At 43.3% G+C, this 25,020-nt stretch overlaps 1 protein-coding gene and 1 long non-coding RNA gene across 3 annotated transcripts; both read right to left on the reverse strand.

The window, feature by feature from the left end:
- Nucleotides 1-3,308: 3,308 nt before the first annotated feature.
- On the reverse strand, nucleotides 3,309-4,203 carry LOC147888900 (hydrophobic protein RCI2A-like). Its single transcript, XM_087392504.1, has 2 exons — nucleotides 4,020-4,203; nucleotides 3,309-3,665 (listed from the first exon to the last, which is right to left on the reverse strand). The coding sequence occupies exons 1-2, from the start codon at nucleotides 4,098-4,100 to the stop codon at nucleotides 3,582-3,584; spliced, it is 165 nt and encodes a 54-aa protein (XP_087248630.1). The 5' UTR covers nucleotides 4,101-4,203; the 3' UTR covers nucleotides 3,309-3,581.
- A 10,681-nt stretch (nucleotides 4,204-14,884) lies between these two features.
- LOC147888901 (uncharacterized) lies at nucleotides 14,885-15,779 on the reverse strand. 2 transcript variants are annotated; one of them, XR_015542985.1, is made up of 4 exons: nucleotides 15,647-15,779; nucleotides 15,490-15,542; nucleotides 15,308-15,368; nucleotides 14,885-15,087 (listed from the first exon to the last, which is right to left on the reverse strand). It is a non-coding gene; the product is annotated as an uncharacterized LOC147888901 (long non-coding RNA). The 2 variants fall into 2 exon arrangements; XR_015542986.1 differs by having other exon boundaries at nucleotides 14,885-15,174.
- Between the last annotated feature and the right edge of the window lie 9,241 nt (nucleotides 15,780-25,020).

The following is a 25,020-nucleotide window of genomic DNA, read 5'->3' on the forward strand; positions in this document are numbered from 1 at the left end:
TCTCTCACCTCACCCTCACCCTCCTCACCCTCACCCCTCACCCTCTCTCTCTCTCTCACTCTCTCTCTCACTCTCTCTCTCACTCTCTTTCTCACTCTCTCACTTACTCTCTCTCTCTCTCACTTACTCGAGCTCTCTCTCTCCACTCTCTCACTCAAGGAGAGCTCCATGTGGCGGTAGAAGGCAAAGTGAAGAGAGAACTGTTGTGGTGCCATGTGCTAGAGAGATGAAGCTGTGGCATATGGCATTGATCCACATGGCATTGTGAGGGAAGAGTGGACTTCATTGAGGCAAAGTAGCAAATTAGGCGAGCAAATCACGGACTCAATGCTCAGTGCACCATCAAATCAATGCTCAGCGCAATCAGAGGGAAAAGCAGGTGGAAGGGCGGGGGACATTCTCACCAGCTAAGGCCAACCACTCCCACTCCACTCCCACAGTTTCTCCTCGCCAGTAATCATTACAGCCCCCATCCGACTTTCACCATGGCCAATTTTCATCTTCACACTAACCCGCAAGGAGTCTAACATATGGCAGAGTTTGATGCAAAAGACCAGACCAGCTCATTGGCTTAGAGCTGGAAACAATAGTTGAAGAAGTAGAAGAGCGTGCACCACATAGTTATCATAGACAGAAGCTAAAAACTCTATCGTTTGTTCTTAGGCTTCATACTGGACTTCATCATCAAGAGACAAGACGTTGTGAAAACATTTTAGAAGGTCCAAATACCTTGGAAGACAAGAGGAGTATGCTTAGGGGACATCACTTTAAGGAGCACAATTTCAACCCTACCATTCTATAGTCTTTTTTGGAGGGGAAAAGTAGAAATGAATTAATCATGTCCCTAGACATAGCATAAGCTCCATCAAGACTCGGGTGGCAAGGATAGCCTAGATGGGTAAGGGTGTTCTCCAGCTTTGAGCACAAACCGAGAGCAGTATCTCAAATGCCATTGTGTTTGCCAGCCTAAGCAGTTGCGAGCATATCATTCCCCATGGGGATATTTTAGCTTTGCTATGTAGAGAGCTACGCCTGCTCCTTTAGGGTAGAGGGGAAGAACTACAAAGATCCGTCAAGTGTCAGATGTAGTTCTATTATTATCGTGTTAATGATAGTTAGATATCGGTGCATTTTGGAAACTAAAGGCTAATGAATATATTGAATAGCACTTTTATGTTAGGTATAGTGCTTTTATTATCATGTTAGTGACAGTAAAAGACTGGCATTTTTTGAGACCTAAAGTCTAACAACTATATGAATAGGGCATCACTTGAAGATTGAGCCCACAAATTCTCTCTTGAACCCATTAAAGTGGCACAGCACTTGTTGATTGCGAAAGACTGTACAGACTAGTGCAAACAAATGACATAGTCGTGGCAAGTCAACGAGCAGCACATATCAGATGGTGATAAAGGATTCCACATGGCACATGAGTGGCACATTAGCACATGGAGAGAGAGAGAGAGAGAGAGAGAGAGAGATTTTATATTATATAAGGTATTTATTTGTTTATATTTTTTTGTTTTGTGTTTATTGGAGAGAAAACCTTACACCTTGAAGAGGCTAGAAGCACATGGTATGTGTTTCATGTTGTCAGGTCTTTCCTCCACATCATTTCCATGATCGAGGATGCTACATGGCACATGAGTGGCACATTAACACATGGAGAGAGAGAGAGAGAGAGAGAGAGAGAGAGAGAGAGAGAGAGAGAGAGAGAGAGATTATATTATATATAAGATATTTATTTGGTTATATTTTTTCATTTTGTGTTTATTGAAGAACAAACCTTACACCTTCAAGTAGCTAGAAGCACATGGGGTGTGTGTTTATTGGAGAGCAAACCTTACACCTTCAAGTAGCTAGAAGCACATGGTGTGTTTCATGTTGTCATGTCTTTTGCTCCACAACATTTCCATGCGAGTAGAAAGTGTGTTTACACTTTAGTACAAAAGCCCATACCTTAATGCTAGAAAGGCTAAACAATAATACCTACCAATCTCTACATTCCTTATTTGTGAGGTTGCACTGAAAGGACAATGCCATGTGGCACCCCTCCTTATAGCCTGTCTCATGAAGATAAAGGGCAACACTTACCAATAGAAAATCATCTCTTTGCTATATCTCTATCTCTATATTCCTGATTAGTGAGGTCACACGCAAAGGTCAGTGCCATGTGGCACCCCTTCCCTTATGAAGGGGGGCGAGAGTTGGAAGACCAAGCAACAAATCCTCATGGGAAAGGATGCTTGTAGCAACAATCATCCTGAACGTAAAGGGAGAGAGTTGGAAGACAAGCAACAAATCCTCATGGGAAAGGATGATTGTGGCAACAATCGATCACAAATTGAAAACCATTTAGTATTTTTATGTCACCACCTGAGTTTTTTATCTTATATTTTTTCTTACTTTGAACCTGGGAAAGGGGAGTTTCATGTCTCAAGCCAAGGAGAGTTTCGCATCAAGAGGAGAGGATTTTTGGGAGGCAAAAAGAGTTTTTTAAAAGATTTTTTGGAGCTATATAGAAATTTGAAATCTCTAGAGAATATAACTACCATGGAGTTTTTGTCTGTGTGTGTATGTCCGCCCCCCCACCCACACACACACACATTTATATTTGTATTTATCTATATAATGAAGGGAATAGAGGCAGCAAATCCTCATGGGAAAGGATGATTGTGACAAAAATCAATTACTTTTTCTCTTCCACTATTGCGAACGACCGCTAAATGAAATTGAAGGTGAGCCAAAAAATGCCACAATCTTGAGGCTAGCAAAACATCAATCATGAGGGAGATGAGGAGAATCATTGCCCACCTAGCTAAATTATTGCGTAAACCTAAGCATAGAGCCAAACGAAGCGGCGCTTGTGGCGAAGGAGATCTTGAAATCAAAGACATTTTTCGATCCCACCTTGAGACCTAGCGGAGCGGCTCTACATGCTACTCGTGTATTGTAACAACAGAATCTGAAAATGGAATTCCTCGAGTGCACACGTCGAGCTTATAAATCTGGAGTTCAAACAGTCAAAGTCGAGGCTAATATAAGTGCTGAAACAAGTTGTAACATTAAAGGCGGGGCACGAAGTATTAAAACACGTTCTAAGAGTAAGGCGGACATCCTCCTCCATTTTTGAAAACGAGCATCGTTGCCCACTAACTCTCGTTCTGCTTGTGGAAAACGTAAAAAAAGATGCATCTTAACTATCTTTCCAATGACAAGTTGCCCATGTGATCGTTTCTAGAACGCGGCGCACAAACGTCCTATCCTCTTTCGTAGAAAACATATCATGCCATTACATTAAGAGACAATGAATAAAATGTTGATGATATTAAGTTTAATTTACAAACAGCAGATCTATCTTGAACACAAATAATAAAGCAGAACCCTGGGCGGTTATCTCGTAGTTCAGGGAAAGTCCTTGGAGAAGACCTTGAATGTCAAACCTGCCACTGTACATGTGAATAACGATCTCGAATCTCTGTGAATTCGTCCCAGTAAAATTTCTTGTATTGTTATAAAATAGGCAAATCGCCAATTCTACATGTCTTTACAATTACACATGTTTGTGATTGCCTGGATCTCTAGCCCACCAGCACATACAGGGCATAGATAATACCGGGGATATAGCCCAAGATGGTCAAAAGCAGACATATCCAGAATTCCGCCTGCACATGGCGAAATAAAACTCAGTCCATCGAGCCACGCAGGGAAGAGAAGAGATTCACATATTACAAAGAGCAAGCTTGTGGAATGAAAGAAGTGCTATTCTTCTAAACTTCCGTTAGGAGTATTTATCTTTCTGTTTGATTTGGGTTACTGTCGAATGAGAAACATGTAAATAAGCCTACAATGGCCAAGACAAACGATTTAATGCAAATGTATGTGAAGCGTGGGAGCATGGTGGATGCTTGCCAGCCTCTCAAGAACGCGAATATTGAAGTAACAACTCAAAGACGCTGACAAGGAATGCAACCAATTGCGAAGAATGAATTGAGTAAAGTAGAGAGGGAGCTGCTTACCCCGCACCCGTATCGAAGGAAGACGCCGAGGGGCGGAAGGAGGATAGCCAAAAGTACATCGATGAAGGTAGCGGTGGCCATGGCAAGAGAGATGAGAGCTGCTAAGAGATGGGGGTCAAAATCTCAAACAAAGGGGTCGAAATTTGCAGAAGCGTCGATACAAAGAGTGCTGAAAGCTATGATGGAGAAATGCTACAAAGGATCCTCATATATGAAGAAACATACGTAGAGTCAAAGCAAAGCGTGTAAATCCAATACACTTTGCGAGCTGCACGGTGACACATGGAGAGTCTCCCCTAAAGCAAGCCATTACACTTGTCCTCCTTTCGAGTGCCCTTGGCTTACCTTTTCCTATGATGACATGTGTCCACATTTTTGCATATTTATATCTAGGCGGGCATTTCAATTTCAAAGTCTTACAATAATAGGAGGTACCTGAGTTTGCATTTCTATATGGACGTTAGCACTTGTTCCACGTTGGCACGTTTAATCCAATTGGCTCTTCTTCGCTCCCCAAGGGTGCAATTGATCATTGAGTTTTTTAAGATTTAAGCATTATATACATTACATTTTTCATAATTTAAGCACTAAATACATGGTGAGATGCATTACATTTTTATTTGCATTTGTATTTGTGATTCTTAGGAATAGAACATAATGGACATTCTCTTTAATTCCAAAGTGGGAATGTATGAGGCAATTTTCTTTCTACGAATGTGGGGAATCCTTTCTCCTTTCTGTTTAAAAAGTACACCCCTTGAACCCATATATATAGGGTTGGGTGCACACCTCAAGACAGTGTGTTCACACAACCATGGTAGGTTGTAGTATGCTTTTTGCATCTCAAGTCCTTGGAAACATGAACTTTTGATAGTTTAAGTGTGTACTGAGAAGGTATCTTCCCTTTGGCATCTCATTTGTTTGTAGCTACTACTAGGGAGGCTCAATGTGTGGTGAGAATGTCTTTCCCTGTGGGTTGCTTCTTGCCAACCCATGACACAACTCCAGATCCTAGTGAGAAATAGTAACCTGTCCCTGATCTCTTGCTGTCCACATCTCCTGCCCAATCCGAGTCACAAAATACGGTCAAGATGTTGCCCTTGGTATAGGTGATGCCATAATCAAGTGTGCCTTTGATGTATTTCAGCACTTGCATCCCTGCCCTCCAATGGTTCTCCCGGGGCTTATTGGAAAACCTACTTAGTACACCAGTTGCAAAACTGATGTCCGGTCGCGTGTTGCACAAGTAAATCAAACTGACCACAAGCCTTCTATACTTTGCTTCGTCCACCAGTGGTGATGAATCCTCATTTGAGAGCTTCACATCAACCTCCATAGGGGTGCCAACTGTTTTGCACTCAGCCATGCCAAATGCCTTCAGTATCTCTCCAACATACTTCAGCTGTGAGATGAAGATCTGTTTTGGCTCTTGCCAAACTTCAATCCCCAAATAGAAATGCATCAGTCTAAGGTCTGTCATTTTAAACTCTCTTCCTAGCAATTGCTTTGTCTACGAGATCTTCTCTTCATGGTTCCCTGTTATGACAAGGTCATCCACATAAAGGACCACGATTATATACCTGCCTCCTTCCCTGTAGATATACAAATTTGCATCACATGGGCTCCTCCTGAACCCGTTGTGTAGAAAGTAGGCATCAATCCGTTGGTACCATGCTTGTGGGGCTTGTTTCAGCCCGTAAAGTGCCTTGTTTAGTTTACAGACTTTAACTTTTGAATCGGGGATCACAAAACTTGGTGGTTGTTCCACGTATACCTCCTCCTTGAGATCTCCATTCAGAAAGGTGGATTTTACATCCATATGAAACACGGGCCAACTTTCCTGTGCTGCTAAAACCACAACACTGCGAATTGTGGTTAGTCAAGATGTGGGAGCAAAAGTATCCTGATAATCAAAACCATGTACCTGTGTGAATCCTTTTGCCACGAGCTGAGCCTTGTACTTATCCAATGTGCCGTCTGAATTGTACTTGGTCTTATACACCCACTTTGTGCCGATTACCTTGCATTTTGGTGGTCGATCCACAAGGTCCCAAGTGTTGTTCTTCATTATGGAACCATACTCCGACTACATAGCCTCCATCCACCTATCATCACCCTCTGCCTCCTCAAGACACTTGGGTTCTTCAGCACGGCAGATCACCTCTATCATCAAAGCCTAGTTGACCAAGTGTTCCTGCTCCCTTCTTTGCTCCTCTAATCTCTTGGACTGGCGATGTTCGGATGATTTTTCCTCAATGGATGGAGGTTCTCTGCCGTCCAAAAGCTGGTTTACCCACTTCGGGAATGGCCGTTTCCATTGTGGTTCTGCAGGCTCTTCTTCCTCTTCTTTATCTTGAATCCTCTCAAGCACCGTTGGGGGAGTTTAGTCTGCTGTTGGTGGTTGTACTAGATGGATATCCTGGTCCTGGTTTTCTAGGAAGGAAGCATCTTCCTCCAATTGATGCGGCTGTTCTGAGAAGACCACATCGCGACTTACTATTACCTTCTTGGTAACAGGATTATAGAGACAGTAACCCTTCGCCTCTTCACTGTAGCCCAAGAAAATACACTTTCGGCTCTTCGGTTCCCATTTGGTCCTGTTAGCATCAGGGACATGCACAAAACAGTCACATCCAAAAACTCTAAAATGTGCAGCTGAAGGTTTCTTACCAGAAAAGGCTTGTAGTGGAGTCATCCCATTCACAGCCTTCGTGTAGCTATGATTCAGAATGTAAACTGCCGTGTTACATGCTTCAGCCCAAAAAGTCTTTGGCAAATCTTTCCCTTTCATCATACTCCTGCCCATTCCACAAATGATGCGCATCTTGCGCTCTGGTACTTCATTTTGCTATGATGTATGTGGCGGGGGTTTCTACCTCTTAATCCCGTGACTTTCGCAGTAACTTTCGAATTCACTTAATGTGAACTCTCCACCTCTGTCTGATCTCAACTTTTTCACCTTCCTCCCCGTTTCTTTCTCGACGATTACATGCCATTCTTTGAACTTACTAAAAGCCTCATCTTTTGTCTTCTGGAAGTATATCCATATCCTTCTACTGTAGTCGTCGATCAGCGTCATGAAGTAGTAGGAACCACCCAAAGATTTTGTCTCCATCTTTCCGCAGAGGTCCGTGTGAACGAGCTCTAGAGCAGCCTTTGCCTTGCTGGCCTCTTTAGGAAAGGGCTGCCGATGCTGCTTGCCCATCATGCAAGCTTCACATACATCGGGCAGACCTGTAATTTCTGGTAGGTCTACAATCATTCCACTTTTATGCATCTCCTTTAAAGGACTAAGGTTTAGATGACCAAACCTCTCATGCCACAGCTTAGTGTTGCTCACATCGGCTCGAGCCTAAAAGTTGAGAGTTCGTAGATGTTGTTGCACCGTGTACCTTTACCAATGACCTTCCCTTGAAGATCCAAAATCTATGTGCCATTCTTATCAAATTGAACTTTGAGGTCCCGATCCGTGATCGCAGAAACGGACAAGTTCCTCTTGATATCTGGCACATAAATAACATCGGACAACTATTTTACAACTCCATCTGACTTAGGAGCAATCACACCTTTTCCTTTTGCTGGACATTTTGCATCATTGCCGACTACTACCAGGATGTCATTCCCTACCGGATGTAGAGAGGTATACCAATCCTTATGACTGGTCATGTGGTGCGATGCACCACTTTCAATAATCCAAGGTTCATCCGCCGCAAGTACATGAACTGCCTCCGTGCAAATCTCCTCAATTGCTACAAACAGCTCTATTGGTACAGCTTGCGCGTTGTTGCTGGACTCTTTCTTTACTCCGTTCTTCTCATCTGCAAACTCCTTTTGGCATTCATTCTGCTTGTGCCCTGCCTTGTTGCAATAGAAGCACTTGATCTTCTTCTTTCTCTTTTTATCATCAGAAGAAGATGGGTTACTAGAGTCCTTACCCTTACCTTTCTTTAATCCAACTGAGAAAGCCGAATCTTCTCCAATGCTCATCTTTTGACGCATCTCCTCCTCCAGAAGCATAGCACTAAAATCCTCAAAGTTGAGGGGTGGATTTCTATTCTGCGTATTCACCGCCATAACAAGACCGTCATACTTTGGTGGGAGAATCTGTATGCACCTTCGTGCTAGATTCTCGCTAGTGATGGTGATGCCAATCGCAGTCATTGGATCGCGTAGATTCTTCACCCTGGTGATGAATTCTCTGCCGTTTCAAACTCAAACAATTTCTCGTTCACGAGTTGACTCTTCAAATTCTGAATCCGCGTCTGATTCATGGTCTCATACTAATTTTTCAAGACCGTTCATGCCTCCTCCGCTGTGGTGACATGTTGAATTAACGCCATGACAGAATCACTTACACTGCAAACAATAGAACACAGCGCATCTGCATTTCTTCTTGTCCATGCGAGAATCTGATCCGCAGTTGGTACTATCTATTGTCGTGCATTGGCTGCAGTCTCGCAACTGGCTTCACATCCATCCCAGTAGCAGTATCCCAAAGCTCATATGTGCTTAGGATGGTCTTCATCTTGAACTTCTAGAGTGGATAGTTAGTGCCGTCCAACTTTCCGCTTTCACCGAACGGTGGGATTCGTAGTCTTGCGGGCTAGGCCATCTCTCACAATTTGCTCGCAAACAAAAACACACTACCAAATCTTCTTGCTAGAGCCCAAGCTCTGATACCATGTAAGAAAACAATACAACGTCTGTGCTCAACAGATAACAGGATCTCGTATGCAAGAGAGAAAAGTAGATAGTATGGAGAATCAAAAATTTGATTAGTGTAAAACTGATACAATAGATGGCGCTGCCTCCTAGCCGTGCGCTCCTGTGTGAGAAGCTTCGATGGCATGCTAGAAATAGTAGAGGACGGAGGCTGGATGCTAAGGAACTAGGATTGCTATAGCCAGTGATGAATATGGGCTTCACGGGCTTGCTCTTATATAGCCACCAGTCGTAGTCGGTTAGACCCAATTGGGAGATCGACCCAGTCCGCCTAAAACGGCCGACTAGAGGTTGGTCTCGAAATAGGCCACCGACCACACATTAGAACCATGGCGCAAAATAGAGCAACTAACCTATGGTTGCCATTTGGCCCAGAGCCATTTGGGATCATCCGGGGCTCCAAACAGGCCCCGGAACCCGAGAGTGGGCTGCCTCGAGAACTGCTCCGTCTATCCTCAGTGTGGTCAGTCATGGGATGCCTTCTCCCACTTGCATGTAGCCTAGTTGGTAGTGTGCCAACTCTATCTAAAGCCGTCTAGCCCCCATCTGGTGTCCAAAGCAGGACCTACTGGATAACCGAGCTACTCAAATGCCTTCTCCTCATATGGGGGGCTTACAAGTAGAGTTAGCTGGTTCCCCTGTAGTTACACAAGAGTGGAGCATTGATATCTAACATAAATCCCCCTCTTGGGTTATTAAAAGTTGGTTAACCAAGTGATTGTCAAGGTCATGAAGAACCAAGACATCAACATCGTCCCTTGCCTCACTCCCATTATTCAATATAGTGTCTTTGCAATATATAAAAATATATATAGACATCAACATCGTCCCTCTCCTCATTCCCATTATTCAATATACTATCTTTGCAATGGCTTATTGACCAAAATGGATAGTGAATTTGTCTTGCTTCATAGTACAATTCTTTCCAATGGCTCCTTTGGCCAAAATATATGGATCAAGATTGTCTCACAGTACAATTCTTCGTGCAAGGGATCACCTCGGGATCATTTTTCACAATAACTAATTATTTGAAAGATCCATGATTTAAATGACGTATCTTCTATTTCATTGTTATCCTTGTTCATCTAAGACTTCCAATATTCCACATGATTCCTAAATCCAGACACTACTAAATCTTTGTCATTTAAGTATTCATGAAATGGATTAGCTTTTAGTTATCTTATTAGGATCATATAGTATTACCATCTACATTAGATTTCCATCTCTCTATATGACAAATTGGAAACCATTGAACTAAATTTGGATGCACAATATATTGGAACTTTGGAATTCCAAACATTGAGGTAGGAATGAAATTGTAATGGTTGAGTGACCCACCAACTATCATTTTACATCACATAGGTACCCTTTAACAAACCACTTGAAGTCAAGAACTTCTTATATGAGAAATAGTGCAAGATGAATCAATTAACATTCTTTAAAGGTTTGCAACAATCGGTTAATGTAAAATAGAATTTGTCCAAAGTGTGTCATTGAATCAACTAAACAATGCATCAATGTCCTCAAGTGTTGACCAACCGTCATGAAGCCTAGTCACACCATTTGAAAAATTCCACTCCTAATAAGTGGCGATAGGTAGGCAAACAAACATAAATTCTTTTTTGATAGCGGAAGTGAGAGAGGGAGAGAGAGATGAGTGCACACAATATAGCTACCTGTACACTAAATGTATTGACAATGAACATGAAGATATACATGTGAACCCCTTTGGGTTAGGGCTAGGGTTTGCCCCTATGCCCTATGTGGATAGTGCAATTTACACTATCTTTAACACCCCCTCTTAAATTGCACTGGGTAAGTAGAGGGTGCATGTACAAGACCTTTTTGTGGATTTCCTTTTGTGCATTTGATAGCATCCAAAACTAAAAAGAAAATTGAAAAGAAATCAGAGTAGTATGTACGTATGTGAGGACAGTGACTACGTAGCGGAAGCATGTACAATGAGTACAACTTACAATCCTATACATAAATGTGCATTTCCCCCTCTTAAGTTGTGGGTCATCCTTCACCTTTGGGAATAAAACCCAGAAGATAGGCCAAAAGGAAGAGGAAGGAAATATGCATGAAGTCAAGTCCACCTGGATCAAAGACTGGTCGATCAAATGATGACAGCGTGAACAACTGTGTGTATCGTTGTGTGCTAACTATGTCATGAGTTGCCATGGACTATGTAGCTACTCTGAAGAAGAGGCATCCGGATGTGAGGCTAGTCAATGTAGCGATGTAGATCTGTGATCTTGTAGGTTGTGACATACGAGGGTGTCACCAACCCAAAAGAGCTGACAACAATGTGCAAGGTATGCTGCAGTAATGTAATCTCTGTTGAATGATGTGGGATCGAAGAAGACCACATAGTCAGTGTGGAAAGAGTGATCCAGGGGCTGAAAATCTAGGGCCGAAGGTGCGTGTGATACACTACTCTATTGATGAAGAGGCCCATACAAATGACAAGGTATGACAACCTGTCAAGCTTGTATGCCCAACTATCATGAGCTGAAGGTGGCCTGATATGTGCATGGCTAAAGATCCATCGACATAGGATGTTGCATCTATCGTAGGCTCATCGAGAAGGAGCTAACAGTATAAAGGCCTAGAAGCTTGAAGTACAATTGTGAATGCATAAGATGTCCCTGAGGCATATGAGGTGCCGAATGCTGATGTAGGGACCGATCTGAAATCCTAGATCCAACCACTGATGTGCATCAAGTATGGACTGTATATGATAGCCACATAAGTGCATGATGAAACACTAAGTCTCCCCAGGTTGCGCTATGGCTGAACCTGATGATGTCCACTGCACTGGGGCAGGACCGCACTAATACATAGGTATCCTCATGCTGAGGAATGCTCTATTCATCGAAAGGAGAGCTACCTGCTGAGTCACTTAGCTTCCGTTACTCCTTGAAGGAGTTGCTAGTTGGGGTTGCTGGTTGCTTTTTGTGCATTGTAGAGAGGATGTCATCATCTCACTATAGCTGCGGTCTACTAAGGAGTTGTAGATAAGGTCGTAGGCACATGTGCGTATGCCAGGAGCTTAGAAGCTCACGTAAAGGTCAAACATGGAGATGCCGGGCTTCTTTGCTGGACTTGGTACTACTGCTGCTCCTTGGTTACTTCCACTGTACCTTGTAGATGATGGAGCAATGATGAAGCTCATTGCTTCTTGGGTGCTACTACACATTGTAAGTAGCCCATGGGCTTGCTTTGTGAGTCCATGGAGGACAAGATGCTAGTTTGATTGCCTTGGCCTAGTTGAGTCGAAGGGCTGGCTTAGAAAGCCATGGAGGTCATGATCAAGAGCTGCCTAACTTGAGTGTTGGAAGGTCGTTTTAGACTATCTTGTTGAAGGAGGTGTTACAGGCCTAAGTCTTGAAAACGCTGTAGTCTAGAACTCATTAAAGCTGGCATGTAGGAAGCTAATGTTCCATGAGAATAGAACTAGGAGTAGAACTTTTTTTTTTTTTGGCTATCTAAGAACTCTCACAGAAAAAGTTACTCTCACTGAGAAAGAAGATGGAATTCTCTTTCTCTCAAGCAAACTAGAAATTGTAGGTTTGAACCTTAGTCTCTGAGAAACTCACTTATCTCACTCTTCATAGCTCATAATGACGAGCTTTCTGATGCAAATCGGAGAAGGGAATGAGCTCTACAAGATGAGCTTGAGAAGCGATGAAGGTGCCTCACAGAGAGGGCTTGTGCCTTGATGGAGCAAGGGCTTATGCCTTGATGAAGCAAGGGCTTTCACTCTCTTTGATGGAAAGCTCTCTTGAAGGCTACTTAGCAGCCTACCCATGGCACTTTGTTAGCAGTCCATGACTGTCTGCCCCCGGTGAGAGCCAGCATTTCGAAGCCATACCAGGGGTTAGTTGTTGAAGAAGGTAGCAAGGGTGCGATTCCCCAAACCCCTTCTCTTTTCTTTTCCACCTAGTGGATTGCTTGAGGTTTTCATGGGAACCCCGTATAGGAGTAAGGAGGATATGCTTGATGGCTCAAACTATGGCCATTGGAAGCTCAACATGAAGATATGGTTCATCCATAACGGCTTGTGCGAGCTTGTTCAAGGCTATGAATGGAAGCTTGAACACCTCAAAAACTCTATCCACTGGAATACTCCCCAAGAGGATGATTTTCAGGAGGAGCTCAAGGATTGGGAGGATCGGGACTCAAAGGCACATTTAGTCTTGGTCATGACAATCACAAAGTAGGCTTTTCTAACTGTCTAGACCCTATCACTTTGCAAGGATAGCTATACAATCTCATGGGTGCTGGCCTCACAACAAGTAAGCTAAAGGCACTCATTCTCACCAAGCTTCCTCTAGAGTACGACATGGTTTCCCAAGCACTGAGTCACCATGTGTCATCCCCGCTTTGATTATCTATATTCCCTTCTACTCGAGGAGGAATCAGTTCTTATCTCCCAAGGTAAGCTCAGAGTCACTCCAGGTGGCACTCTAGGTGGAGGTAAAGCACTTTGAACAATGCATAAGAAAAGCAGAGCAAGTGATACAAATGCGGGAAGAGAGGGCATTTGGCCAAAGATTGCTAGTCCAAAGGCCAAGATAAGGACCAAGAATCTGAGTTGGATTCTTCAGTCAGGTGGTTTTAAGGCAGCAGTGGTTGCCAAGGGTTGCCAGACACCACCAACCTTCCAATAGTAAGACAAACTATCCCCATGGGTACCAGCTTGATGATCACCATAGGCAAAGCAAGGTGTGGAGATATGGACCGGATGAGTTCGGGGTTCATTCTTGACATTGCAGAGACTTTGGACATGGTGTGTTCCAGAGTTGGTTATTCGAGGTTCTCGTATGTGATGTGTTCACCAGAGGATATGGGTCATGGTGTGTACCACATATCATTATACCCCACTAGGTACTCAATGAGTCTGGCATGGGAAATCACAGCTGAGGACATCTTATTTGATGCTCGAGGTGGCTTTATGGTTTGAGGATATAGGCTATTTGGTGCTCTCTCCAAGGTGAATCCAATAAGTGTGTTGCTAAATGGTCCATGATTGCATCTTCATTGGCTTGCTTGTTCATATTATTGTGCTCACCATGAGCTACAGAGAGGGTGTTAAACTATGTCATCTCATAGTGAGAGAGGGATTCTATGTGGGTGTGCCTGCTTGGAGAGGATAGGCTAGTTAGGGCTGGTTAGGCTAGATCAGTAGGTTAGGTAAGGCTGGCCTATCCACCGTATTCAACTCTTCTTGCTTAGGGGTTGTTATTTGGAATCCTATTCTTTCTAAGATGTCAATATTTGCTAGAATATGCATCCAATTTCGAGAGAACTTCGGCTTAGGGAGAGGGGCATACCAAAACTCATCTGCCTCCTTCCTATTGCACTCTCTCTCAGAAGTTTGGAATAGTTTTAGGGATGCTGTCCTATCCGTTGTGTCGAATCTGTGGCAAAAGGTGTCCTTACAGTGGGTGGGTCTTGTATGTGTGCAGTCCACCCGCATGATTTACTCATGGCATAAATAGATGTTGTCCATGTGCCAATATGTACGAGTCCAGACATTCGCAGGAAGGGCCTACCTAGGATGACTTCATATCTAGGCTGCTTGAAGAAGTCCATAACCACAAATTGAATGGGGTACATGAAGCCAAACACCTTGATGGTAATACTGGTGAGAACTCCCAGGGGTTCATTAGTTCCACCATTGGCTAGCTTCTCTATCAGATGGGTTCGCTTGAGGGAAGGTTTCCCCCACGTTTCGAGAAACATTCTTTAGTGCAGACACTTACACCTGCTCTCCCATCTAGGATGGCATCAACCCTTTGTTTCTGGTAGGTTATGGGGATAGTTGCATTAGTGTCATCACCTTCAAAGTATTGGCCTAATTTATTGATGGAAACCTTAGTTACGTTTCGGCCCTCCTCTTATCGTTGATTTTCTATGAGGTTGGTAGGTTCTTAGGCCAAGATTGTAAGTGTGTTATGTAACTTGATTAGAATTTCAATGTGGATAGTCTCGATGGTCTCAAAATGCCCTAAATACAAATACCTTTAAATCCACATATTTGAGAAGATATGACTACGACTATACCTTAAGAGATGAACATTATTTGGTGTAAACACTTACATCACATTATTCAACTACTCAAAATCATCAACTAGATTTGAAAAGTGGGGAGATTAGAACCCACAAGAAGTAGTGCCATTGGGAGTATTCAGAACACATCCCGAAGCACCACTTATGCAAATGTCTGAAGCGCCACAGCATGTACAAACCGTTACATCAATTCCACTCGGAAATGTAGAACATGTCACGTTCACGTGTGCAGGGCATACGTATGTGGGGCACCTCGCTCGGCAAAGATCTACAGACGTCAAAGCCAATGTCAATCACCCGGTCGTTCCAAAAGTCGAGACCTGATGAACTGGAGGCAATTTATCGAATAGGAGTCCTATTCGATTGGCAATTTATCGAATAGGACCATTAGTTTTTTTCTTCAAATATGTGATAGAATCAGATAGATGCAACTCTTGCTCCGTCACATCAAGCCGGATGGCCATGATATGTGCCGTAAGAAAGATTACCTAGAGTCTACAGTAAGCGACGATTCATTGTAGCGTCCTTGTTCAAGATTGCGAGGCGACTCTGCCAAAACAAATTCTAGCTAAGTTTAAGAACGGAGTCTTAGAGGAGGCTGCGACGAAAAGATAAGGAGCAGCTTAAAGCAGGCACTTATGATGCATTAGAAAACCGAAACGGTGAGGACCTCCAAGCTAGTCTCGCCGGTCAATTTCCCGTAAGCTTGCCGGTGTAAGGGAGCTGTTCACAAGGAAAGAAGAGCAAATTAACGTTTATTACTGCTCCACAGGAAGACAAAGGCAACAAACAGATGCTTGCAAGCTATGCATAGAGAAACAAGCTACCTGAGAAGAAAACGAGGAGCATTAGCAAATAGAGAGCGCGAGGCAGCACAGCTGCAGGCATGTTGCAAAAGGCGCGATCAAGGCTTAACAGGACGACTTCTGCTTGAAGCGTAATGAGATATATACTGAACAAAACGAGTCAGTGCCAAGTAGAGACGATCCCACGAATCCTCAGAAGTGTTTTAGTTGTGAAACCCAACGACATTCTGCCTTGAAAATATGAGGTTTTTGAGTAAGAGAGAGTCTGACAGACTCTAGTATTTACACAGTCATTGTCAACAAGCCCAACGTCTATAAATGGAAGTAGTCGTGTTTATGAAATTCAGCATTCCCTCAAGATGATGATTCTGGGGAATCGAAGAAGAACTACGCATTACATTCCATCACACCCCTTTAATGGGAATGTCCTTCCTCTGCGTCAATAGTCGGTGTTTCTCGAATAGCTCTTTACCGAGTGGTTTGGTAAAGATGTCTGCAACATTCTCTTTGCTATCACAATGCTCCAGTGTGATGTCACCAAGTAACACTCTTTCTCTGATGAAGTGTTCTCTGACATCAATGTGCTTTGTCCTGGAGTGATATACTAGATTCTTAGCGAATGCTTGAGCCGATTGATTATCACAGTATATTGTTGTTGGCTTTGACTTATCAAAGTAATCTATATCTGACAATAGACTTATGAGCTAGTATAGCCTCACATGCACCTGTAGTGAGTGCTCTATATTCTTCTTCAGTCGAAGACAAAGAAACAGTTGGTTGTTTGTTTAACAACCATGATATAACACCTTGACCAAGGAAAAATGCATATCCTTGTGTCGATCTCCTAGTCTCATGATCTCTGGCATAGTCATTGTCACAGTATCCATGCAACCGTAAATGACTTCCTCTGTATTTTATCCCAAACTGTCCTGTACCTCTAATGTATCTCAAGACTCTTTTGGCTGCATTCCAGTGAGACTGTGCTAGTGAGCTTACTACATAACAAATATATGATCGTGTGATTGTCAGATATATAAGAGATCCGATGAGCTGCCTGTAGTATTTGTCCTTGACTGTAGGCTTTTTTGAATCTTTAGTAAGTTTCAAACTCTGTTCCATGGGGGTGGCTGCAATCTTGCAATCTACCATATGAAACTTCCTCAGGAGACTGTCAACATACTTGATTTGACTCATGAATATGCTATCTGAATCTCTCCAGGACTCAATTCCAAGACAATAGTGCATAAGTCCAAGATCTTTCATGTCAAACTCTGCACATAAGTCTTGTTTCAGCTTTCTGATGGAAGCTATCCTTGCTTCCTATCACAATCAGATCATCTACGTACAAAAGTGCAATAGTAATGTCTTCCCCTTGAACTTTGTAGTAGAGAGTATGATCTGCATTGGATTTCATGTATCCCAGATCAGCAAAATACTTGTCGATTCTATTGTACCAACTTTTGGGTGCTTGCTTTAAGCCGTAGAGACTTTTGGCAAACCTTATTCTCCTTTCCTAGTTCAACATAACCTGCTGATTGTTGCATGTAGACTTCCTCGTCTAGATAACCATTGAGAAATGCATTCTTGACATCGAGATGATACACATTCCATTTGTTGAGTGTCGCTAGTGATATCAAGAACCATATGGAATCCAGCTTTGCTACCGGAGCATAAGTTTCATCATAGTCCTGACCATATTCTTGTGCAAATCCTTTTGCAACTAGTCTAGCTTTGTATCTCTGAATACTTCCATCTGGATTGTACTTCACTTTGTATACCCATTTGTTTGCTATGGCCTTCTTGTAAGAAAACAATACAACGTCTGTGCTCAACAGATAACACGATCTCGTATGCAAGAGAGAAAAGCAAATAGTATGGAGAATCAAAAATTTGATTACTATAAAATTGATACAATAGATGGCGCTACCTCCCAGCCGTGCACTCCTGTGTGAGAAGCTTCGATGGCGTGCTGAAAACAATAGAGGACAGAGGCTAGATGCTACTTAAGGAATCAGGGTTGCTGTAGCCAGTGATGAATATGGGCTTCACGAGCTTGCTCTTATATAGCCACCAATCATAGTCGGTTAGACCCAATTAGGAGACTGACCCAGTCAACCCAAAACGGCCGACTAGAGGTCGGTCCCCAAATAGGCCACCGACCACATGTTAGAACTGTGGTGCAAAATAGAGCAACTAACCTATAGTCCCCGTTCGGCCCAGAGAAATACGGGATCATTTGGGGCTCCAAATGGCCCCGTAGCTCAACATTGCGCTGCCCCGAGAAATGCTCCGTCTACCCTCAGTGCGGTCAGTCATGGGATGCCTTCTTGCACTTGCATGTAGCCTAGTTGGCAGTGTGCCAACTCTATCTGAAGCCGTCCATCCATCAGGCCACACATGGCCCCCATCTCATGTCTAAACCAAGACCTACCGGATAACCGAGCTACTCAAATGCCTTCTCCTCATATGGGGGGCTTACAAGTACAGTTAGCTGGTTCCCGCGTAGTTATATGAGAGTGGAGCATTGATATCTAACACCCCCCCTCAATGTCCACCCGTAAGTGAACTACTTTTTCGGCCCAATGCCAAGTCCATGAAGATGCCTCTCCAGCAAGTCTCTTCCAAGAGCCTTCGTAAAGATGTCCGAAGCATTTTATATCGTTAGACAGTACAACAAGTCGACCTCTCCATCCATGATGAGCTCATGTACAAAGTGATATTGAATCTCAATGTGTTTTGTGCGAGCGTGGAACACAGGGTTCTTTGCAATTGCCATGCAACTCTGATTGTCACATGATAACTGCATAGGCTTGTTCTACACTGCACCCATGTCCCCTAAGATCCTCCTCAACCACACCGCCTCACAAGAGGCAAAACATGCTGATTTGTACTCAGCCTCAGTAGAAGAAAGAGCAACTATGGGTTGCTTCTTGCTGACCCATGACATAGCTCCAGATCCAAGTGAGAAACAGTAACATGTCACTGATCTCCTGCTGTCCACATCTCGGTGATGCCATAATCAAGTGTGCCTTTGATGTATTTCAGCACCCGCATCCCTGCCCTCCAATGGTTCTCCCGGGGCTTATTGGAAAACCTGCTTAGTACACCAGTCGCAAAACTGATGTCCGGCCTTGTGTTGCACAAGTAAATCAAACTGCCCACAAGCCTTTTGTACTTCGCTTTGTCCACCAGTAGTGATCAATCCTCGTTTGAGAGCTTCACGTCAACCTCCATAGGGGTGCCAACTTTCTTGCACTCAGCCATGCCAAATGCCTGTAGTATCTCTATAGCATACTTTAGCTGTGAAATGAAGACTGTTTTGGCTCTTGCCAAACTTCAATCCCCAAACAGAAATGCGTCAGTCTGAGGTCTGTCATTTTAAACTCTCTTCCTAGCAAATGCTTTGTCTGCGAGATCTCTTCATGATTCCCTGTTATGACAAGGTCATCCACATGAAGGACCACGATCATACACTTGCCTCCTTCTCTATAGATATACAAATTTGCATCAGATGGGCTCCTCCTGAACCCGTTTTGTAGAAAGTAGGCATCAATCTACTGGTACCATGCTCATGGGGCCTACTTCAGCCCGTAAAGTGCCTTCTTCAGTTTACAGACTTTACCTTCTGAACCGGGGATCACAAAACCTAGTGGTCGTTCCACGTATACCTCCTCCTTGAGATCTCCATTTAGAAAGGCGGATTTTACATCCATCTAAAACACGGGCCAACTTTCCTGTGCTGCTAAAACCAAAACACTGCGAATTGTGGTTAGTCGAGATGTGGGAGCAAAAGTATTTTGATAATCAAAACCATGTACCTGTGCGAATCCTTTTGCTAATAGCCGAGCCTTGTACTTATCCAACATGCCGTCTGACTTCTTGGTCTTGTACACCCACTTAGTGCCAATTAACTTGCATTTTCGTGGTCGATCCACAAGGTCCCAAGTGTTGTTCTTCATTATGGAGCCATACTCCGATTGCATAGCCTCCATCCACCTATCATCACCGTGTGCTTCTTCAAGACACTTCGGTTCTTCAGTACGGATCACCTCTGTCATCAAAGCATAGTTGACCAAGTGTTCCTACGCCCTTCTTTGCTCCTCTAATCTCTTGGACCGGTGGTGTTCAGATGTTCCTCCTCAATGGCTAGAGGTTCTCTGCCGTTCAAAAGCTGCTTTACCCACTTTGGGAATGGCCATTGTTGTTGTGGTTCCACAGGCTCTTCTTTCTCTTCTTTATCTTGAATCCTCCAAAGCACCATTGGGGGAGTTCGGTCTGCTGTTGGTGGTTGTACTGGATGGATATCCTGGTCCTGGTTGTCTAGGAAGGAAGCATCTTCCTCCAATTGATGCGGCTGTTTTGAGAAGACCACATCGCGACTTACTATTACCTTCTTGGTAATAGGATTATAGAGACAATAACCCTTCGCCTCTTCACTGTAGCCCAAGAAAATACACTTTCGACTCTTCGGTTCCCATTTGGTCCTGTTAGCATCAGGGACATGCACAAAACAGTCACATCCAAAAACTCTAAAATGTGTAGCTAAAGGTTTCTTACCAGAAAAGGCCTATAGTGGAGTCATCTTGTTCACAGCCTTCGTGTAGCTACGATTCAGAATGTAAACTGCCGTGTTACATGCTTCAGCCCAGAAAGTCTTTGGGAAATCTTTCCCTTTCATCATACTCTTGCCCATTTCGTAGATGACGCGCATCTTGCGCTCTGCTACTCCATATTGCTATGATGTATGTGGCGGGGGTTTTTGCCTCTTGATCCCGTGACTTTTGCAGTAACTTTCAAATTCGTGAACTCACCACCTCTGTCTGATCTCAACTTCTTCACCTTCCTCCCCGTTTCTTTCTTGACCATTACATGCCATTCTTTGAACTTACTAAAAGCCTCATCTTTAGTCTTCAAGAAGTATATCCATATCCTTTTACTGTAGTCATCGATTAGCATCATGAAGTAGTTGCGCCGTGTACCTTTACCAATGAACTTCCCTTGAAGATCCAAAATCTATGTGCCATTTTTATTGAAGTGAACTTTGAGGTCCTGATCTGTGATCGCAAAAACGGACAACAAGTTCCTCTTGATATCTGGCACATAAAGAACATCGAACAACTGTTTTACAACTCCATCTGACTTAAGAGCAATCATACCTTTTCCTTTTGTTGGACATTTTGCATCATTGCCGACTGCTACCAAGATGTCATTCCCTACCGGATGTAGAGAGGTATAGCAATCCTTCCGACTAGTCATGTGGCATGATGCACGACTAGTCATGTGGCATGATGCACCACTGGCAATAATCCAAGGTTCATCCGCAAGTACATGAATTGCCTCCGTGCAAATCTCCTCAATTGCTATGAATAGCTCTACTGGTACTGCCTGTGTGCTGTTGCTGGACTCTTTCTTTACTCCATTCTTCTTATCTGCAATATTCTTCTGGCACTCATTCTGCTTGTGCCCTGCCTTGTTGCAATAGAAACACTTGATCTTCTTCTTTCTCTTTTTATCATCAGAAGAAAATGGGTTACCAGAGTCCTTACCCTTACCTTTCTTTGATCCAGCTGAGAAAGCCGAATCTTCTCCTGTCCTCGTCTTTTGATGCATCTCCTCCTCTAGAAGCATTGCATTGAAATCCTCAAAGTTGAGGGGTGAATTTTTGTTCTGCATATTCAGCACCGTAACGAGACCGTCGTACTTTGGTGGGAGAATATGTATGCACCTTTGTGCTAGATTCTCGCTGGTGATGGTGATGCCAATCGCAATCATCTGATCGCGCAGATTCTTCACCATGGTGATGAACTTCTCTGCCGTTTTAGACTCAAACAATTTCTCGTTCGTGAGTTGAGTCTCCAGATTCTGAATCCGCATTTGATTCATGGTCTCGTACTGATTTTTCAAGACTGTCCATGCCTCCTCCGCTGTGGTGACATGTTGAATTAACGCCATGACAGAATCACTTACACTACAGACAATAGAACACAATGCATCTGCATTTCTTCTTATCCATGCGAGAATCTGATCCACAATTGGTACTATCTATTGTCGTGCATTGGCTGCAGTCTTGCAACTGGCTTCACGTCCATCCCAGTAGCAGTATCCCAAAGCTCGTATGCGCTTAGGAGGGTCTTCATCTTGAACTTCCAAAGTGGATAGTTAGTGTCGTCCAACTTTCTACTTTCGTCGAATGGTGGGATTCATAGTCTTGCGGGCTGGGCCATCTCTCACAATTTGCTCGCAAACAGAAACACACTACCAAATCTTCTTGCTATAGCCCAAGCTTTGATACCATGTAAGAAAACAATACAACGTATGTACTCAATAGATAACAGGATCTCATATGCAAGAGAGAAAAGCAGATAGTATGGAGAATACAAAATTTGATTACTATAAAACTGATACAATAGATGGCGCTGCCTCCCAGCCTTGCACTCCTGTGTGAGAAGCTTCAATGGCATGCTGGAAACAGTAGAGGACCGAGGCTGGATGCTAAGGAATCAGGGTTGCTGTAGCTAGTGATGAATATGGGCTTCACGGGCTTGCTCTTATATAACCACCTGTCTTACTCAGTTAGACCCAATTGGGAGACTGACCCAGTCAGCCCAAAATGGCCGACTAGAGGTCAGTCCCGAAATAGACCACCGACCACACGTTAGAACTGTGGTGTAGAATAGAGCAACTAACCTATAGTCCCCATTCGACCCAAAGCCATCCGGGATCATTTGGGGCTCCAAATGGGCCCCGCAGCCCGAGAGTTGGGCTGCCCTAGAAAATGCTCTATCTACCCTCAGTGCGGTCAGTCATGGGATGCCTTCCTGCACTTGCATGTAGCCTAGTTGGTAGTGTGCCAACTCTATTTGAAGCTGTCCATCCATCAGGCCATACATGGCCCCCATCTGGTGTCCAAACCAGGACCTACTGGATAACCGAGCTACTCAAATGCCTTCTCCTCATATGGGGGGCTTACAAGTAGAGTTAGCTGGTTCCCACGTAGTTACACGAGAGTGGAGCATTGATATCTAACACTTCTTTCTTGGTAGAAGGTCTCATAATTCCCAAGTATTATTCTTATACAAAGCATCCATTTCTTCATTCATAGCAGTTCGCTATTCTGGCTTATCTACTGTGTCTTCGAAGTCCACTGGCTCCTCTGTAGCCATGATGGTAGTCATAAGAGCATAGTTTGTGGTTTCCACCTCAATTGCTTTGCCTCTCTGAGCATATGTCAATCTGGTTGGAGGTCTGCTTTCCCTAGTAGACCATCTGAGCTACTGTGGCTCTACTTGGGGTGTTGCTGGCAATTCTTACTCTTCTTCATCAATCTATTCTGTAGATGATTGTGAAGTCGATGCTTCTATCTCCTGTGTAGGTGAGGATTTCCATTCTGATTCCTCATCAAAGATTACATCTCTGGAGATAATGACCTTGCGATTGATGGATCATCCAACTTGTATGCTTTGTTTTCTTCATTGTAGCCAACCATGATGCATTTGTGTGACTTTGCATCCAATTTCCTATGAATGATCATCATGTATGTGGGCATATGATATGCAACCAAATATGCGGAGATGTCCAATGTGTGGCTTGTGTCCAGTGAATGCTTCATAAGGAGTCATACCATGTATCAGTTCGGTAGGAAGCCGATTAAGCAAATAGTTTGTAGTGGCTATTGCTTCTTCGGAAGATGCTTTTCACTAAGCATTGCTCTAGCACTATCTGCTAAAGTCCCATTCTTCCTTTCAGCTCTTGATTCTGCTGAGGAGTGTCTGCACATGTGAATTGTCTTTGAATGCCATTATTTTTGCAAAAGTTGATGAATGTTGAAGACATGTATTCACCTCCTCTATCTGATCTCATGAGCTTGATCTTTCTGCCTGTCTGGTTTTCTACCATGGCTTTGAATTCTTGAAATTTGAAAAACACTTCAGATTTCTCTTTCAAAAATTAGACCCAACAATATCTGCTATAGTCATCGATGAAAGTCAAGTAGTAAAGTGAACCATTGATGCTGCGGGTCTGGGCATAACCCCATACATCTGTATGTATCAAATCAAGAATACCTCATGCATGAGAGGTACTTCTAACAAAGTTGGTTCGCTTTTGTTTGCCGAAGCAGCATGCTTCGCAAACTTTTCCAAGAAACTATAGCTTCAGAATCCCAATTGCCATATTCTGATTCTTGAGATCTAACAAGTACTTGAAATTGACATGACCATATATCTTGCGCCATTTTGCAAATAGTGGCATCTACTGTGGTTGAGCTGACATGGCATGCCTATCTGGTATTATAGCTAGAATTTTGTATAAGCATCCTTCCTTGACACCTTTTGCTACTAGCTCACACCTTTTGGATTTGTCTCTAATAGTGCATTCATCTCCATCGAAGATGACTCGATAATTGTGTTCCATCATTTGACCTACTAACAAGAGGTTCTTGCTGAGCTTGAGAACATAGAGCACATCTTTCACCAATTCTTTCATACTAGTAAAATTGTTCATAGGGATAACACCTGTCCCTTGAACTAGTATTGTCTGTTGTGTAGATGACATTCTTCTGTCCTTCTAATGGCTTCATTTCTGTGAACCATTCCTGGTGATTTATCATGTGAGATGATGCATCACTGTCGATATACCAAGGATCCTGTTCCACTTGGTCGACTTGATAGCTGAAATTCTCTTTGGGATTGCAATTAGTGTCTAGGTACACTCTGTATTAATCTGCTGCATTTCCTCGCTTGCAACAAGAAACATATTTCCATGTTCATTTGCAAAATGACTGTGACTAGAATGTCCACCACGATGATTTCCTCTGCCGTGGAAATTCCCTCGGATTGACTGCCTTGGTCATACTGCTTCTTGCGGCAATTTCTTTCATAGTGTCCAAACTTGTGACAGTAGTTGCACTAAATGTTTGACACATTGCTGGATGCATTTCCTTGTCCTTGAAATGTTCCTCGGTTGAAATGATTTCCTCTTTGCTGCTAAGGATGCTGCTGAGGATGATGTTGATGCTCATGTTGATGCTGACTTTGATTTTGTTGCTGATGATGACCTCTTCTCTGGTATGATCTACCTCTACCTCTACCTCTGCCTCTGCCTCTGCTTTTGTCTGAAATTGTGAATTCCTGATCATTAGAATGACCTTTTCATTCTTGCACATTCTGCTTGATCAGATGATAGTCATACTTGTCTTTCTTATCCCATTCTGCCTAAGCTCGGGCAATGGCAAGATGTGCTACTGGTGCAAAAACTATTTGTCTAGTTGTAGATCCCATTGCTGGTGCTATGACAATAGGTGGAGTAGAGCTACTAGTGGCTGGATCATCCAATGGTCTAGGTGTAGACCCGTCGATATACTCCCATTTCTCCTAAAGTACAAGAATGGTCTCCAT

Source organism: Dipteris shenzhenensis, chromosome 21 (genome assembly GCF_047967505.1).
Source record: "Dipteris shenzhenensis isolate YYH24624 ecotype China chromosome 21, Dip_SZ_1.0, whole genome shotgun sequence".
NCBI lineage: Eukaryota > Viridiplantae > Streptophyta > Polypodiopsida > Gleicheniales > Dipteridaceae > Dipteris > Dipteris shenzhenensis.